Raw genomic sequence first — 17,018 nt, 5'->3', positions numbered from 1 at the left:
TTCCAGGTTATTAATATTCTGGCTCTGGAAATCTCTGCAAGGAACCCCCAAACCACCCGAGATGCTCAGGATTTCAGGGCAAACTTCAAACTGGGCCACATGCAGCCATAAGATTATTATTTATGATGCACTACAAAACTGCAGGTGCTTTTAGACAATTAGGTGACAAGGTCTCTGCCCGCAAGAGCTTGCAGTAAGGGTACTGTCTCTAGTATATTGCATCATGTTGGAATAAGATGGCGAGACATCAAGTTGGCTGGAAGGCTGCTGAGCACAATTTACCACTTAGCGTAGACCAGAGCAAGTCGGGTTCAGCCCTGAGTCAGCAAACCCTGATTAAACCCTTCTGGGATCAGTTCAAAGCACAACTGTAGGCTCGGGAGGCAAGGCTGAGCCCAGCAAAAGTGGTGCCAAAGAGGCCTGCATGAGGCTCTGCAAAGTGAAATCACTGAAGGGTGAACGGGTCTCCCTATTTTCAGCTCTTCCTACTGTATTTAGGAGCTTGCAACAAAGCCTCTTTCCTCACTCCGACACCAGCACAATTCATCAGGCTTCTCCCCAAAACTGAAATGTATAAGAAATTAAAGGGTTTTCTTGCTTTCTGCCCGGTACCCAGCCTCCTGCAGGTATGAGACAGCCTATGCAGTACGTACAATGGCTGTGGCTAGGAAGAGATGCGGACACCTGTTTATATCACCAACTCAAGGCCAGAGCTGGAAAGGCCTCCATGCACAGAGTTCCCATTGACTTCAACTGGGGATCTGCTAGCAGAGAGCTTGTAGGACTGCACCCTTACAAGTTAGCCATCTCTTGCAGCCTTGAGGGTGGTACTAGAGACAGATGAGCACTGAAAGGCAAATCATATTGGACTACAAGTCTTTTGTGAGTTGGCCCAGAGTTAACACCAAAAACAACATTGTACCCTTACATAGCATTCTACATCCATTTAGCCCTCCCAGAATACCCCCTCCCCAGAGGTATTATCCCCATTTTACAGAAAGAGAGGCAGAGAAGGTAGCAAATTGCCCCAAACCAGAGGTAGTCAGCATCTGAGATGGGATTAGAAGAAGGAATCGTGAGCTCACTGATCAACTGTGCCGACTCCGTGACTGAGGGGCTGGCATCGTTCCTGGGCTCAGAAAATCAGTAAGAGCAAAAATGCAGGTATTGCACTAACAGGCACAATGGAGGCCAGGGTGATATTTAACAGGAGCAGACATGGAGCCCACAATTCCTTTGCGGAAAGTGTCTCTGCATGTCAGAGCAGCAACTAATAGAGCTTCATAAGAGGAAAGAAAAGGGGGCAAGTCGTGGCGAAAGCACTCCAGCTCTCGAAGGGCTGGCCTGAAGCCAAGGAGCGAACTAGAGAATGGATTGTTCACACAAGCCCTCGGTGACATCACCAGCTTGGCTGTGGTGCTGAGCACTTGATCATCTGTGCAAATGTGGAAAGTGCATTTCTGTGGCGCTCAGCACTTCTAAAATGAGTTGGTAAACAACCAGCAGATAGTGCACTTTCTACAGATGCATTCTTCCCTGCTACGGCAGCTGACAGCTTGGCTCGGAATTTTTTTTCTTCCCCTTCCTTTCACCCGAGTACGGAGTTCCCCTGCTGGGTTTGAAATAATGTTTATTATTATTAGTCATCCTCCTCTGGCACCATCCAGCTGAGGAGCTCAAAGTGCGCTGCAAATGGTAATGAGTCTTGACTCCTTAATGCTACTGGGGGGAGGGGGTGAAAAGTATCATCCTCCTCCTTTTCTGTATGGGGAAACTGAGGCCCACAGAGGGGAAGCAGCAGGGCCAGTGTGATGCAGCGAACCCATGGAAGGGCTGGGAATCTATCTAGGTATTTACCCAGCACCTGTGTACTATTGGAACATACCCAAGTATTTATAAATCATACATTTTCCCTCTCTCCTCTTTCCCAAAGTGTGGGAGAAATCGCCTTGTTGCTAAATTCTCATGATTTTATTCTGAGTCTTGTGATATTTTCTGTTTTTCTTAAAACTCCAGCTCTTGGAATCTTCTCATGATGGTAGAATCTCAGCTTTCATTAAAATGAAAAAGATAACTTTCTAGCCTTTGTGATTACAGAGAAAAGCTCGAAATTCAAAAGGCAAATAAAAAGAACAAATTAAAAGCAAAAAACAAGAACTCATGACTTTTCTAGTCCTGACTCATGATTTTGGACCATGTAGGGTGGGCTGTACTGAAACAGCCTGGTTCAGTCTGGGGGAAGAGGCTAAAGGACTAGAAACCATATCTTCTGACTCCCAGGCTTGGAAATCTATGCCAAATGTTAACCTTTAGAAAACTCTGCGAGACATCTATAGAGGAGATAAGTAGGGTTCAAAATCTCGCACGGTTGGCCAAGAGGGGGTTCTGGCATGGCCCAGAAGCCAAATCCAGCCAATTGACTTCTGTGTCTTTCGTACACAAGTCAGGCCCATGGACTAAACATCCCAGCCTGCAAATCTGCATCCTGAGCAACATGGAAATGGAACATTGCATGTTGGGACTGCAATCCCCATCCTCTGCCCTTCTGTATTACAGACGAAAGAGGTTGCAATCTGTTCCCAACCAGGTAAATTAGGTGCAGCCCTCAAGCTGCTGTATCTAATACGTGCTCCACAGATGCCTCTGTGCACCTTCAATTCCATCATGTTACCAATAGCTTTAACTGTAACCAGGAGCAGTTCTTTAATAGATTGGGGTCAGGGCTGCTTTCCAGACAAAGTCAAACCTTAATTTTGTTTCTGCTGCTTTCAATCTTGTACCGGGGTTGCTCTTTTTTCCTTTAGAATTTATGAAAAAAACAAAGGGTACTTTTCCAGGACCTCTTCCCCATTTCCACAATGGGACATGGAAATTCCTTACGTGCCTCAATTTTGTTTTGTAAGATGTGAAAAGAGCAGAGGGAAGGTTCTTTGTGAGCAAATACAACTTATCAGCCTGTCCAATTAGAGACACATCTAGCTGCAAAATATGTGGGTGTAGATTGTTTTAACCCGCTGCCCAGTTCATACTCCTTTGTTTCAGAGGAGGAATTGAAATCATCTCTGTACCCACCACTTTGAGGTGGCTACTAATGAAATGAAATGCAGTTGTCAAGAAGAGCCCAAGGTTAGAGGTTCGTTCGTTTCTGATCGGCATGCCTCCAACACGCACTGGCTGCCACGGAGTAGCAGAGTGACTCTGTAACCAGGTCAGCATTTTTATTTGCATGTTTTCCCCCCTGAACCATTTACCCCAATGGTCTAACCATGCTACATCCATGTTCTGATCTGTGCTGGCAGATGGATCTTGTAAGAGAATTTTGCTAAGCAAACAAAAAAGAAAGCTGAGAGTGATGCGTGTGGTAAGTGCATACACACACACTGAGCGTGGTCATTAAATCCACTCCCTTTATAGGCATAGCCTATCTTAGGTCAAAGGAAAATCACATTTGTTGAGAAAGAGCATTAAAATGCCACTACAGTCAGATGAGGTCTAGCATAAAAATTGCACTTTCCATACAGCCTGGAGATCAGATCTGTTGACTAAAAGACTTGATCTGATGACTTCCCCACACAAACATGCTTTTTTATAAGCTTTCACTTCACCAAGGCCTGCCGAACCACCACCACTATGGGAAAAGATGGTCTAGTCTGGCTTGTGTATCAGCAAAAGAAATGGTTATGTATGTTCCAATTACAGATATTTTGATTAACAGCACTAATGCATGAGCCAGGAAGAACCCAGCTTGGCTTTCAGATCCCAGGCTGAATTTGCAGTTGGCAATGGAGCCAACAGTGCATTAAAGTTTATCATGGTTCTGTTCATAAAAGTTCCAAAATGCGTCCTAAACTGCTGAACTCTTCTACTGATTCCAGGACAGGAAAACTGGAATAACTTACCAAACCAGACAAGGGAAAGAAACTTTGAAGATATATACTCACCTACAGCCTAGGATATATTAAGATTTCAGGACAAATGCAAAGCTAACTATACTATCTTCATATGGCATTTCTGTGACAATCAGAACCACAGTACTGTATCTGAGGGTTATCACTACTTTGCATGGTCAGAACTCTGCACTAGTGGATTTTCAGAATGAGAATCTATGAAAGGTGAATGGAAAGTTAGAAGGGTGAGAAATGATGGTATGATGGTTAAGATACAGGACTGTGGGGCACAGCTCTGCCACCAACTTCCTCCATGACCTTACTCACACTTTGGCTAAAGTTTTCAAATGTGGGCACTTAATGTGAGGCTTCCAAATTCATAGATGTGTCAGCACCTATCTCAATGGCCTGATTTTCAAAGGCGCTGAGTGCTTGCCTACTTGGAAGGGAGAGCGTGGGGAAGGGTAGTTAATTATTGTCTGTAAAGCACATTGAGATCTTTGGGTGAAAGGTGCTATGTAAATACAAGGGATTATTATTATTATTGGGTTACAGGTAAAAATTACACAATTATTTCACCATTAGCAGGAGAACGTTTGCAGAGCTTTCATGAAAAATACAATGCAAGTGAGACACTCCTGTCCTTCAAAATGATCTTTTTCTTGCAACGAGGAGTGGATTCCCCTACCCAGGTCCTCAGTATTATTGCAAGGAACAACTGAACAGTAAAGCAGGGCTTTACATGGACAGGACTTCTCAATCTTATTATTAAAGTCTTCCCCAGTGAGGCAAAGAAAAAAAAAAGGCTACCTGACACGTTAAGGAGCTTTCATGTTGCTTAACAGTATCCCTGTAACTAGGCTTGGGAGGTAGCTAGGTACGTTTACCGCAATGGTTTGAGCTAGCTGGGTTTCCGTTCCTCCCGATGTTCATGCTGTTTGCCGGTTTCGTCAATAAACAATCTGTACGGAGTTACTGGTGACTTCTCCCCTCTAATACCGCAGGGCACTCCACAGGAAGGAAACGCAATTCTCTGAACTCTGGGGAGGCCTCTTACACTTAGCCCCCCCTCAAAGAGCTCACTGTCCATCTGCGCTCTGTTTGTACAGCACCCAGCACAGTAGGGCCCTGATCCAGGACTGGGCCTCCTACATGTTACTGTAATACAAATAAATAATACATCATAATACTAAAGGGAGGCTAGGGGAACATCTAAAAATGGGATTACGGGTGAAAAGTTGCCATTCCCTTGCCAGAGGCCACACCTATACAAGGGAATTTCACAAATGACTTCCTCCTGGGTTCACACCAGTTGAGCTGCACGGGCAGGAGCTCTAGCGGCTTCTGATGTTTTAGCTGCTGTATTGATGACAAAGCCCTGGTCCAGGAGAAAGGGGGGCCAGGTCTTTCTCTCACACTCCCCAGTCGCTCTCCTTACCAGCCTCAACACCCCCTTTTTGAAAAAAACTGCAAGGGATTCCTAAGAGTTGTTAGAAGTTTAATGCTCCTTTGAGAGCTGGAGGAAAGGGGAAAAGGTGGATGAAATCCAGCACCGTGCAGGTGTGATTGCCGCCGTCACCCCTCCACATTCAGGGAGCCGTGAGCGAGGTGCACTGAGACGCCACGGCATTATGGGTGGCCAGACTTTGCTTTCGGTTCCCTTTGTGCAGCCTCCGCTGAAGTCAGCGGGACTATATGGATGTAAGAGCAAAATCTGGCCCTGGTTCAGCGGTATCCATTCTAATGGAAGGGTGCGATCTAACAGCCATTTCTAGCTGTGCAGACCAGCCCTTTTCTTGCCTGTGTGCATTCAGTTCAGGTTTCGGCATAAAGAAACCCACATACCCACCCCTCCTCTGCTCTCCTGCCCAAAAAGTGCCTGGCACAATGCTTACCACGCTCCGTCTTCATGGTAATGAGGTGGATTGCAGACAAGCAGGAGTAAAACTCCTGGTTTCCCTCTCACTTAGGGAGACAGATGACTTGCTTTATCACTTCTGGCAGCCTTGTGATTGGCCACTGAGATTGTATAGGGCTGGAACACACGCAGCCCCAAGACCAAATTCTAACCTGCTCCAGCGGTTAAAGTAGGCATTTGGCCTGGAAAGCAGAAGTGAATTGGAATGGTCCAGCTGCCGGGGGGGGGAAAGGTTGGCAGAGGACATAACAAGACAGTCTGAACAAAGCAGACTAAATGATACTCAGTAACTCTTGCCCGTTGCTGTCATACAGTGGTGGTAGATGACATGATGGAATGAAAGGATCACAGAGTGGCAACAGCGCGTACAAAGGGAGGGACTCCTGGATAAAGCAGTAGCCTGCCTGGTTTGTTTAGCATTAACTAGCTACTGAAATTCAATATTTGGCTTCTTGTCCGAGGCAAACACTGAGAAAACACTGCCTTGAACGCGAGACCTGTGGCACCCGCTCCCAGCGCATATCGCGCTAAGTAACTCCTTCTCCCTTCTGTTCTTTAGATTTCAGCGTCTGCTCGCTAGAAGCTACTCTGGCGCACAGCACAAGATTAGTGGCCCATCTGATTTGCAGGTAGGGACATGTCAGAATTTTATCATAACTCTAATTGTAGCCATGACTGGAGGAGACTGACCCAATAAATTCAGACGAAGAGCAGAATCACAAGGCAAAATTATAACCCACCTTAAGTAAATTCCAAGCTATTAAATTGTCAAGAGTGTTTCCCATCTCCTTGCTAGCCCAAAATACACTATGTTTTGCACTGAAAGGGAACTGAAAAGCTCTCTTTTAAATATACCTTTTAAAGTGCTTAAGATCAAGCTTAAGCAGATGTGTGGAGTCTTATATATGACAAATAAATACGATTTTGCAGCCTGACAGCCCCACCTGTCCTGAAGGAAGGAATCCTGATATTCAATGGAATTCACCCTTTCCAAGCAGGAGATAATATGGCTACATTTCAAAGGAGGGCTGAAAAGTCACACAAAGAGACAGAGCTACAGGGGTATAAACTGAATGGCTCAAATGGCAGGGGTAAAAGGGCCATTCAGAACAGAAGGGATTCAAAACTAAGGGACCTTTACTAGTATTGAATTCCCCCAAATGAGAGATCACCCACTCGCCCCAGCATTCACTGTACAGTAACTCCTCACTTAGAATCATCCCAGTTAACGTTGTTACGTTGCTGATCAATTAGGGAACATGCTCGTTTAAAGTTGTGCAATGCTCCCTTATAACGTTGTTTGCAGGAAGAGCAGCCCATTGCAGCTAGCTGGTGGGGGCTTGGAACCAGGGTGGACCAGTAGCTCCCCCATCAGCTCCCTGCTCCCCTAAGTTCTCTGTGCAGCAGCCACCCAGCAGGCTATCAATTGCCGGCAGTTCAGCTGTCCCTCCCCCCACTGCCATGTGCTGCTCCTGCCCTCTGCCTTGGAGCTGCTCCAGGGGAGGGGGGAAGAGGAGAACTAATGTCAGGGTGTCCCCCTCTCCCCTACTCCTGCCCCCCACTTACCCCTTCTCCATATAGAGCAGGGTGGGGACACGACAGGGGTCAGGACTGAGAGAGCTTGCTGGTCGTAGCTGCTGTCTCAACTTCCTGATCTTTTTAAAGGCAATGTACTAAGAGTGGCGTCAGGGTACTTAAAGGGGCAATGCGCATCTCTCTCTCTCTCTCTCCCACACACAGGGTGTGTGTGTGTGTGTGTGTCTCTCTCTCTCTCTCTGCCACGCTGTCTCCCCTCCCTCCATTTGTCATGCCTTGTAGAGTGTGAGGCTACATTAACAACAATGTGTTAACCCTTGAGGGCTCAGCTAGTTCATCATTTAGCAGTAAGGCATTCCCTGGAAATATCCCACCCTCTTCCTTCACCACCTCAACCAAGCTTCACAATCAGCATTGCTGTGTACAGTATTAAATTGTCTGTTTAAAACTTATACTGTGTATGTATACACACACACACACACAAGTGACAAAGATTTCCCTTTGGTTTGGTCCACCTGCTTCCCCCTTCACAAAGTTCCCCCGTACCTTTTCCCACACACAGTAGCAAAGTGACGAGTCAACAGCTTACAGGCGGGATCAAGTGCTTTTAAACCAAACAAGAACCTGTGCGTGTGGGTGCAGAGCCAGCAGCAGGGAAGACACTGTACAGTACCTGCCTGCGTAGCCAGCCACAGGGTGGGTCTCTGTCCTGAACAGGCCCAAGTTGTGAAAATGCCAGCTACAGCTTCCTTCCCAAACTGCTGGCCAGACTTCTTTTAATGCTCTCAGAAGGCAGATTACCTGGAAACGATGCTTCATCAACTTTCCACCCCTCTGACCTCCTCAGCATCATCATCTCTGGCATTATCTGCACACTTCTTCATTTCCCATCGGCAGGGCCTGGGAAGCTAATCCCTGGTTTAAGCTAAATCTCCGCCCTCTTCACCTACGGAGATGATGTGCCGTAAGCATTTCTCATCGCCGCGGTTACTTCTCCAGCCTATCCCTAATTTCCCACTCTCAATTTTTTCTCTCTCACATTTATGGTCTGCATGTAAGCTGGGGGAGGGAGGGAGGGTGTTTACTCTTTGTTGAGATGTTGCCATTTGCTCTTAATTTCTGCCCATTTTTAAAAACTTTCCGAGGCTGCTCAGTTCTTCTGCTGACAGGATTTTTGTGCCTATTCAAGGCTCTCTCACTCGCTCACTCTCTAATCCTGTTCTTTATGGGTTTGTTTAACCGCCCTGGCTGCCAGCGTCCCTTTTAAATATTTCATTTGCCTTGGGCTTTTGCTCTCTTTTGGGTTGTTTTCAAGGGAGGAAAGAGGGAAATTAGATGTAGATTGATTTTTTCCTGAGTTAATTTGGACAATAATCGATTCCAAAGATTTTCCTTCACCTCATCCTGCACTTCTGTGAAGTCGGGGGTTGTGGGCGCGCTGCCGAAATGCCACTTTCAGATACAGTGAGAGAAGCATTTCAGTTCTGTTTACGCTGTAATCTGCAGACCCCAGGTGCTCACCAACTTCTTGTTTATCCTACCTCAGTTATTTCCGTTGACCAAGAGAAAGAAGAGGAAAAACCCTCCTAAAATGATGGGATGTTCCCCTAACTATGCCAGGCAACAGAGCTCTATGAGAGCCTCTGGAAATGTCTCTCCCCTTTAACTGATTCCACTCTAGTTATCCCAATCAGTGTCTGGACAGTTGAGATGTCCTCCCCCTCAGTAGCCTTTCAAATAAGCTTACTGTATCCACTTTCACATGTCCTGAGCTCTTTTTAATCTGTCAATCTCCCAGTGTTTTAAATTATATTTAAAATTAAATCCTCGCCTTTGTATCAACTCATAAAATCATAGAATATTAGGATTGGAAAAGACCTCAGAAGGTATCTAGTCCAATCCCCTGCTCAAAGCAGGACCAACACCAACTAAATCATCCCAGCCAGGGCTTTGTCAAGCCAGGCCTTAAAAACCTCTAAGGATAGAGATTCCACCACCTCCCTAGGTAACCCATTCCAGTGCTTCACCACCCTCCTAATGAAATAGTGTTTCCTAATATCCAACCTAGACCTCCCCCACTGCAACTTGAGACCATTGCTCCTTGTTCTGTCATCTGCCACCACTGAGAACAGCCTAGATCCATCCTCTCTGGAACCCCCCCTTCAGGTAGTTGAAGGCTGCTATCAAATCTCCCCTCACTCTTCTCTTCTGTAGACTAAACAAGCCCAGTTCCCTCAGCCTCTCCTCATAAGTCATGTGGCCTGAGCCACCTGATCATTTTTGTTGCCCTCCGCTGGACTCTCTCCAATTTGTCCACATCTCTTCTGTAGTGGGGGGGACCAAGTCAGATCCAAGTATAGTAACATTAATTTATACATCCACCCTCCATCTCTCCACAACTCAACCCTCTCCCACCAAAAACTCTACATACCAACCATTTGACTTAGTCGAGCTTTATCATGGTTAGCAAGGCAGAATGGTGCAGTGGATAAGGCACTAACTTTGGACTTGGTTGAATTATGCCGACGGGAGAGATCTTACAGCAGCACAGCCACCTCCAATGAGCGGCAGTAACTATGTTGGCAGGAGAGCGTCTCCCGCCGACATAGCACTGTCCACACCGGCGTTTTTGTTGGTGAAACTTATATCGTTCAGGGGTGCGTGTTTTTTCACACCCCTGGCAGACAAAAGCGCCAGTGTAGACATAGCCTCAATGTCTCTGTGTCTCAGTTTCCCACCTGTACAATGAGAAGGGAACGTCACAACACCTCAGTGAGGTTATGAAGATAAATACATTACAGACTGTGAGCAGCTCCGGTATTACAGTGATGGGGCCACCTAAATACTTGAGAGAGACAGCCAGATTATCCCTGACTTTCCTTTATGACAGTGGTTACAGAATAAACACCTGCTGAGCACAGATAGAAATGGAGGAAAATGCACAACAGGTCCTCAAGCCCTGGATTGCTTAAGAGAAGTACATAAGACTAGCTGTCAAATACACCTGGGATAGGAACACAGGCCATTCTAGACTAGGATACTGGTCAATCTAGGTTTATCATTTTACCTGCAGCAGTAACCAACAGCTGACACTTCTATAACAAAAGTGATGAAGACGGGAAACCAATGTGATTGGGACAAATATCTCTAGAAGCAGTTAACAACCACGGCTGATCTACTTAGATCAGTATTAAGTTTAATTTGGTGAACCCAACAGATGCCTTTGAACTGGATGAGCCATTTACAGGCAGCACTATCTTAGGCAGCTATAGGGTGCCCATCAGAGTAGTATCTCGGCACCTCTGGCGTTTAGGAGAATGGGATATCACATCACCTGAGTTCAGGCAGTCTTCCCTTTGTCTGGTAAACAGCTATGGGTAGGGCTGTCGAGCAGGCTATGGGAGGGTGACAACCAAATGATAGTTCAGGCACATGCTCCTGCAGGATTCTGATGCGTTTGGGAAGAGTTAAAATAGTCACACCGAGTAGCAGAAAGAGTGCCTGGGGAGAAGCAGTGGTTGCGGGAACACTGCCGGGCTGGCGAGCTTTAATACAAAGTGGTGTCACATCTCTGTAAGCCTCACCTTGCTCTTACCATCTCATAGCCCTGTTCAGGAACATCCATATTTCTCATTCAGTCAGACTAAAGGATGCAGTATCCATGGCCTGCATGGCTGCATTAGTTCGCTTCTCTCCAACTTTGATTTCTGGTTTTCACTGGCCCCTTGGTGGCTGGGACCCTTCAGGAGCAAGCAGGGGACAAAAGCGCAGCGGAAGATGCCACACGATGGAGTTGGAGAGATGTGAGTGCGGACCTATGTTGCTCAGTTTGTCTCACCGGGAATTCACACACACTGATGTGCAAACTCAGCACAGAACACAGAGGCCTTGTCGTCACCTACCTGTTCTACTGTGGAGCTTGTTACTCAGGTCGCCACCCCTGACTGGGGAGCTGGTGGTTTTGGAGAGCTTATTGGCTGACACCGTGTACATCACGCCTCCTATACAGCAAAAGCCTTTGTTCCTCCATCTTGGCTGTAGCTGCTGGGATTTGCCGCCTAGGGGTGACTGGCGCATTTGGTTCAATGCCAGAGATCTGCAAAGACAAAGAAAGGCCACAAACGGGAGAACACGTGAGCTTGGTATCCACTCTGCTTCAGATTTCATGGACAGCCCTACAGATGGAGGGAGTCTCCAGCCCCACCTAGGGCCACTTGCTGTGCTACCTGGATCCTTCCTGCTCATGCTCCGTACTACCATAATGATGGAGAGCTCTAAATAACTAGAGGAATCAGGGGCTCTCTTTTCCTGCAGGCCAGAGAAAAATCATAGGTCCCCCACTCCTCTTGTTTAACATCTATTGACTACTCACTTTAAGGCCCTTCCGCTCCTCAGCTCAGGACACAGTACATCTTCATTCCCCCTTCCCTACAGGCCTGAGAAGCCCCGTCCTCCCCAAGCCAGAATAGAAGTTTGGGGGAATTGCTGCTGGGAAGTGAACTCTGGGTCTTGAAGCTGGCTGAGGGGCGCTAGGGGACATCAAATGGCTTCTCAGGGCACCCTGGCTTTGGTTGACCCAGCCCTGTTCATTGTCCCTAAATATTGCTGACTGATACCGTGGACCTCTAACGCTGAACCCAAAGTACAGCTAAAACCTGGGCTGTACATTAGTGCATGACAGCATATAGCACCTCGAGGTTTCTGTGTGCCTTCTAAATACAGAGCCAACTTTACTGCTACCAAATACATACATGTGGACACAACCATCCCAGTGAAACTGGGCACAGGAGTGCTCAGCTGCCCACTGGTTTGGAACATCCTGTCCCTAGCCCATGGAAGATCCATAGCTGCCAAGGGCAGGAAAACCAAGCTCAATGGTTCATTTAAAGCCAGAAGTTGGCTCTTTCTGAGGAGCCCCCTTTTCCAGGTTGTCCCTGTTCTGCACCAGTGCTGGAGAAGATGCCCTCTCTGCAAAATCTCCCCAAGAAAGGATGTCCTTCCTAGCCAGATGGAAGTGTTGGGGCAGCCCAGATGGGGCTGGCAGCCCAAGACCCATCTGCAATCATAAGTAGCTGGCAACAGATGTAGGCCTGGAATTCCACAGACAGGTGGGACAAACAGTGACCGGATTGTAGAATCACAAAATATCAAGGTTAGAAGGGACCTCAGAAGGTCATCTAGTCCAACCCGCTGCTCAAAGCAGGGCCAATCCCCAGACAGATTTTTACCCCAGTTCCCTAAATGGCCCCCTCAAGAATTGAACTCACAACCCTAGGTTTAGCAGGCCAATGCTCAAACCACTGAGCTATTACTCCCCCTTATTGTGCCCCACTACTTCAACTGAACAGAGTCTAACCAAACTTACTGGAGCCCTAAAGCTGTAGGAAAGTGATCCATAAACTGTGACCCTTCCGCACCTCTTTAGGGCCTTACAAGTGGTTCTTGCAGGGCCTGCACGTCTAATCAGTGCTCTGCCTAACACCAGGCACAGACACTGACCTGCCTAGGGCCTACGTAGCAGAGAGCGGAGACTAGGAACCAAAAGACATGGTAGCACGGACAGCTACTGGGACCAACTTCCCAGCCCCTCTGCTATAAGACTCTGCTATAAGAGCAGATCTTGCAGCCAGTGAGAGGGATGAGAATGGAGTGACACCCCTTACTTCCCAGCAGTCAGCGGGAGCCAGGTTAGCACAATCACATGGCCCTGGTGCTTTTAGGACACTGGCGTACGATTAATCTAGGGCCTGTTGACAGTTGCATGAGATGAACAGCCGCTGATAAAGGCTGTGAACTAATACCTTAGTACCAGTTCTCCCCTCCGTGTGCTCATTCACTGCAGGAAACCCTTCCCGTTGACAGACTGACTTTTCCTATGTGATGCCAGCTTGCATTCAATCTGTGTAAAGCCGTGCGCCTCATTTTTGTACAGATGCTGTTATGCACACAGAGCTGTTGCGGCCAAATCAAATCCACTCAAATATCCAGTCCTCTTAACCATTTACCACTAATCCAAACAGTAATTTGTTTATGCAAATTACAGCTCTAATTTTGTATTAGTACAATTTATGCTCCTAATGCTATTAACAGAACGTATATATAAACCGCGCATTACTGAAGAATATCTGTAAATTAAGGCCTGGCATCCTATCAGCAGGACGCAAACCCTGGGAGCATTACCTTTAAATGAAGATGTGCTGCAAAGAAAGAGAGAATTGTAAAATGTAATAGTTACATTTATTAGTGCTTAGTTTGACAGTCTATTCATTTAATATGGCTGTTGCCATTGGCTACCAACCTTACATATCTGCTTGCGAGTTTCCACAGACGCAAGGCGGGAGAAACCTTAGAATGAACGGTTATGCTGCAGCAATCTGCAATCGGATTCTTTGGCAAGCCCTTCAATGTGCCTTTGGGACGTACTCATCTTATTAAAGGTCTAAAAATCTGTGTTTATAGCAAAGGACTCACATGAAATGGAGAAGGAACTTCCCTGTCATTCTTGTATAGTGAAGTTAGCATTTCTAATGGGGCTACAAACAGCATAAGCCCAGGTGGGATCTCTGACAGGACAGACAGGTGTGTGGGGATTGGATCGTGATGCAGAATGAAAGCGAGCGGCACCTGATTTCCTCCTGGATTCTCTCCACTGAGCTTCTCACCTCTGCCGTCTTAAAGCGCAAATCTGTGATACAGTAAGAAGGAGGACGGCCCAGTGGTTAGAGCAATAGCCTGGGAACTGGGAAAGCTGGGTTCAGGACCCTGCTCTACCCAGACTTGCTGTGTGACCTTGCAGAAGTCACGATCATTCTTTGCCTCGGTTCCCTGTGTGTAAAATGGGGATAAATGCGCTTCCCCACCCTCCGGTGGTGTTGTGAAGATAAATGCATTAAGATTATGAGGCACTCCATTACTGTGGTAAAGGGGCAATGTAAGTACCCCCGATAAGCCTGACTATGCCAGGTTACAGCCTAGCGATCAGCCTGCAGATGGGAAACAACCCCTATCTTTTGCATTTCAGAAGTTTGTCAGCTTGGTTCCAATCTGTTTTCTCAGCTCATCCATACCAAAAATCAATGTGAAAGTAATCTTCTCTCTAGAGAGATCTAGTTCCACTGGTCTGTGGGGAACAGGATTCTTTAGAGATCAGAGGTGTTTGGTTTGCATGATGTTTGGTTCTTAAGAACATCACAAGGAGATCAATGCAGAGCCTGAAATTCACAAGGCCTGGCAGGAATGAACCTCATCTCCTCACCTCCGAGCTACGCTACACTGCAACGTGTGCTCTGTGGCACCCCCCTGGTGGGGCATTTGGAAGCATCAGCTAGTGCAGGATGAAGCTACTCTCCTTTTAGGCAGGGGGGATAGGACACAGCATAATAACCGCATGTTAATCCCATGCTCTTCCTGGTGCAATTCAAGACTTTGGTCAGCCTCTAAAAGGCACATAGTGCCTGCCTCAGGAACCACCTGAATCCCATCCTGGCAGGGGTAAACAGCCACGGCTTTGTTCGTTGGTTCCCAGAGTGGAATTCCAAGGACCTGCGGTAAAGGCCTCTCAGTGGCAGGGCTTCAGCTGTCAAATTCACTCACAGCACAGACATATCAGAGCCAGAGATTTATCTTCAAGGTGCATCTATTTTGTGTGGGCCCTAGCAAAATTATGAGTATCAGCACCCCCTGGAAATTGGTCTCCCAGCTGGTTAGCTCCTCGGTCTGGTCTAAGGGAACCGAACTAGATGTTGTGAGAGGATGTACAGAGTTATAGTGTATATACATTAAGAATGGATCCTGATACCTTAGTGATGGACACATAAATAATACATGTTAAACACAAAAGTTTTCATAACCATAAAGCAATATCAACACTCCCTGGGCAAGAGAGACCACCTGAACTACACACCTCCACTCGACCAGCTCCATATTTTAACCTGGAGCAACGCGTTGTCAAGTGGGCCTACATGCAAATCATTCTTATGTTCCCATTTTGCATTAGTCTTGAGCTGTGGACCACAGCCACTGACAGATTTGTATTCATTTATAGACTGCAGGGGCTCAGAATAAAAAAAACAACACACATTTTGAGTCATGGCATCTACATTACATCTCCACTTACGCTGCCTACTTTCCACATCCAGGAAATATTATAGATAACCATGTTGCACAAAATGAAATGGGTTCAGAGCTAGATGCTATTTATATGGCATTTGTAGCTAGTAGAATAACTTCCTCACTGCAAAACCACAGGTTCTTTGAAGTCACACACCTTTTGCATGGGGCACTGGAAACTCAAAGCTAAAGTGAAGGTGTGAATTTACAGGAGAAGGGTGATTTGGGGGCTAAAGGATTGAAATGGGTATGTGGGGTCTATTCCCAGTCCTGCCCCAAACTATGTGACCTTGCAGGCATTGTTTAAAAGTGCCTCAGTTTCCCTCATCTGTACCAACAAGAAGGTTGAGTGGCTTAAATGTTGTAATGCTTGTAAAGCGCTTTGAGATCCTTCTATGAAAAGCACAATAGATGCTCAAAGCATCTCTCTTATGTACCTATAAAAAAAAACACACCTTCAAAGAGCACAAGCCTCTTTCAGAGCTACACAATGGCTTGCATAGACAGGCCTGTACTTAAGGTATCAATTAGTTTGTTGTACTTTGAGGGCTCTTTGCTCAGATTTGCATTAGATTGCAGGGTTTTACTAGGAAGATCCTTAATACAGACACCTGCATTCAGTATTGTTCTAAATACAGAGACTCAGTAAACCCCTCGCTGGAAAACATGCCCAGAAAAGGCCTCATTAAAGCTATCCACCCTAAAGTGGTTGGTGCAGTTAGTTTCCTTTAAATAAAGTATGCTAGCTAAAAGGTAAATGCTGCCTGGTTTCACTAGCTGTGATAGTTGTAATATGCTACAGCTGTGATTAAAACTAACCACTACAGACAAACAGCTTTTTAACAGAACATGAAGTTACTTCCACCTGAGCTAAAACCAAACCCAAGTGTAAAAACTAATCAAATATAGGAGCCTTCAGGTTAGCAAATATTGTTTGAAAGTACTTAAGCTGCTTTCCCACAACTTAATTGGAAGTCATGTATAACAGCAAAGATCCTTACAAGAAAATTCCACCCAAGAGAGCTGCCTACAAGAAACTAAGAACTACACACACTTGATACTAAAAAAGGAATCCTGTGACTGTGTTGTTAGAAACAGAGTATTTGCTTGCTCAGAGAGATAGGGATGTGTCCATAATCCCTATATACAAGCAGCAAGGTAGGAATGATTAGCGATATGGGATGTATTTACTTCGATTTCTACATATAAAACACCAAAGAATGCCTATAAAACATCACTGATCGAGACACAAGGCCCAGCTATTACAAAATTACTCTGATACAGGAACTTTCAATATTTTCTTTTAGTCTCTGATAGGAGAAAAAACCCACATGCTCATTTAAATTTCCATCTCCAGCTTGCCAGCAGAGATGCACGGAATTCAGTGAAGCTGATGCAGTGCTCAGGGCATACAGACGCTGCTGTGTTAATATCTTACATCTATCATGTTGCAAAGCACACGAAAAGAAGCTTACTGAAAGTTACGCTTATTTTTCTCCCCCTGTGTTAGCAGCAAATTGTGTGTATGCAAACTGCTGAAGTGAAAGCTGTCCCTGTCAAGACACTAG

At 46.1% G+C, this 17,018-nt stretch overlaps 1 protein-coding gene across 2 annotated transcripts in view; it reads right to left on the bottom strand.

Annotated features, from left to right (window-relative positions):
* ZC3H3 (zinc finger CCCH-type containing 3) overlaps nt 1–17,018 on the bottom strand; it is a 341,038-nt gene that overhangs the window by 122,931 nt on the left and 201,089 nt on the right. For both annotated transcript variants that reach the window (XM_045006027.1, XM_045006028.1), the window contains one exon: nt 11,244–11,437. In XM_045006027.1, the coding sequence (XP_044861962.1) occupies nt 11,244–11,437 (194 nt within the window). The remainder of the gene's footprint in view (nt 1–11,243; nt 11,438–17,018) is intronic.

Source organism: Mauremys mutica, chromosome 2, assembly GCF_020497125.1.
Source record: "Mauremys mutica isolate MM-2020 ecotype Southern chromosome 2, ASM2049712v1, whole genome shotgun sequence".
NCBI classification, from domain to species: Eukaryota; Metazoa; Chordata; order Testudines; family Geoemydidae; genus Mauremys; species Mauremys mutica.
The sequence above is the reverse complement of the archived record's forward strand: the minus strand, read 5'-3'. Positions and strand labels throughout refer to the sequence as shown.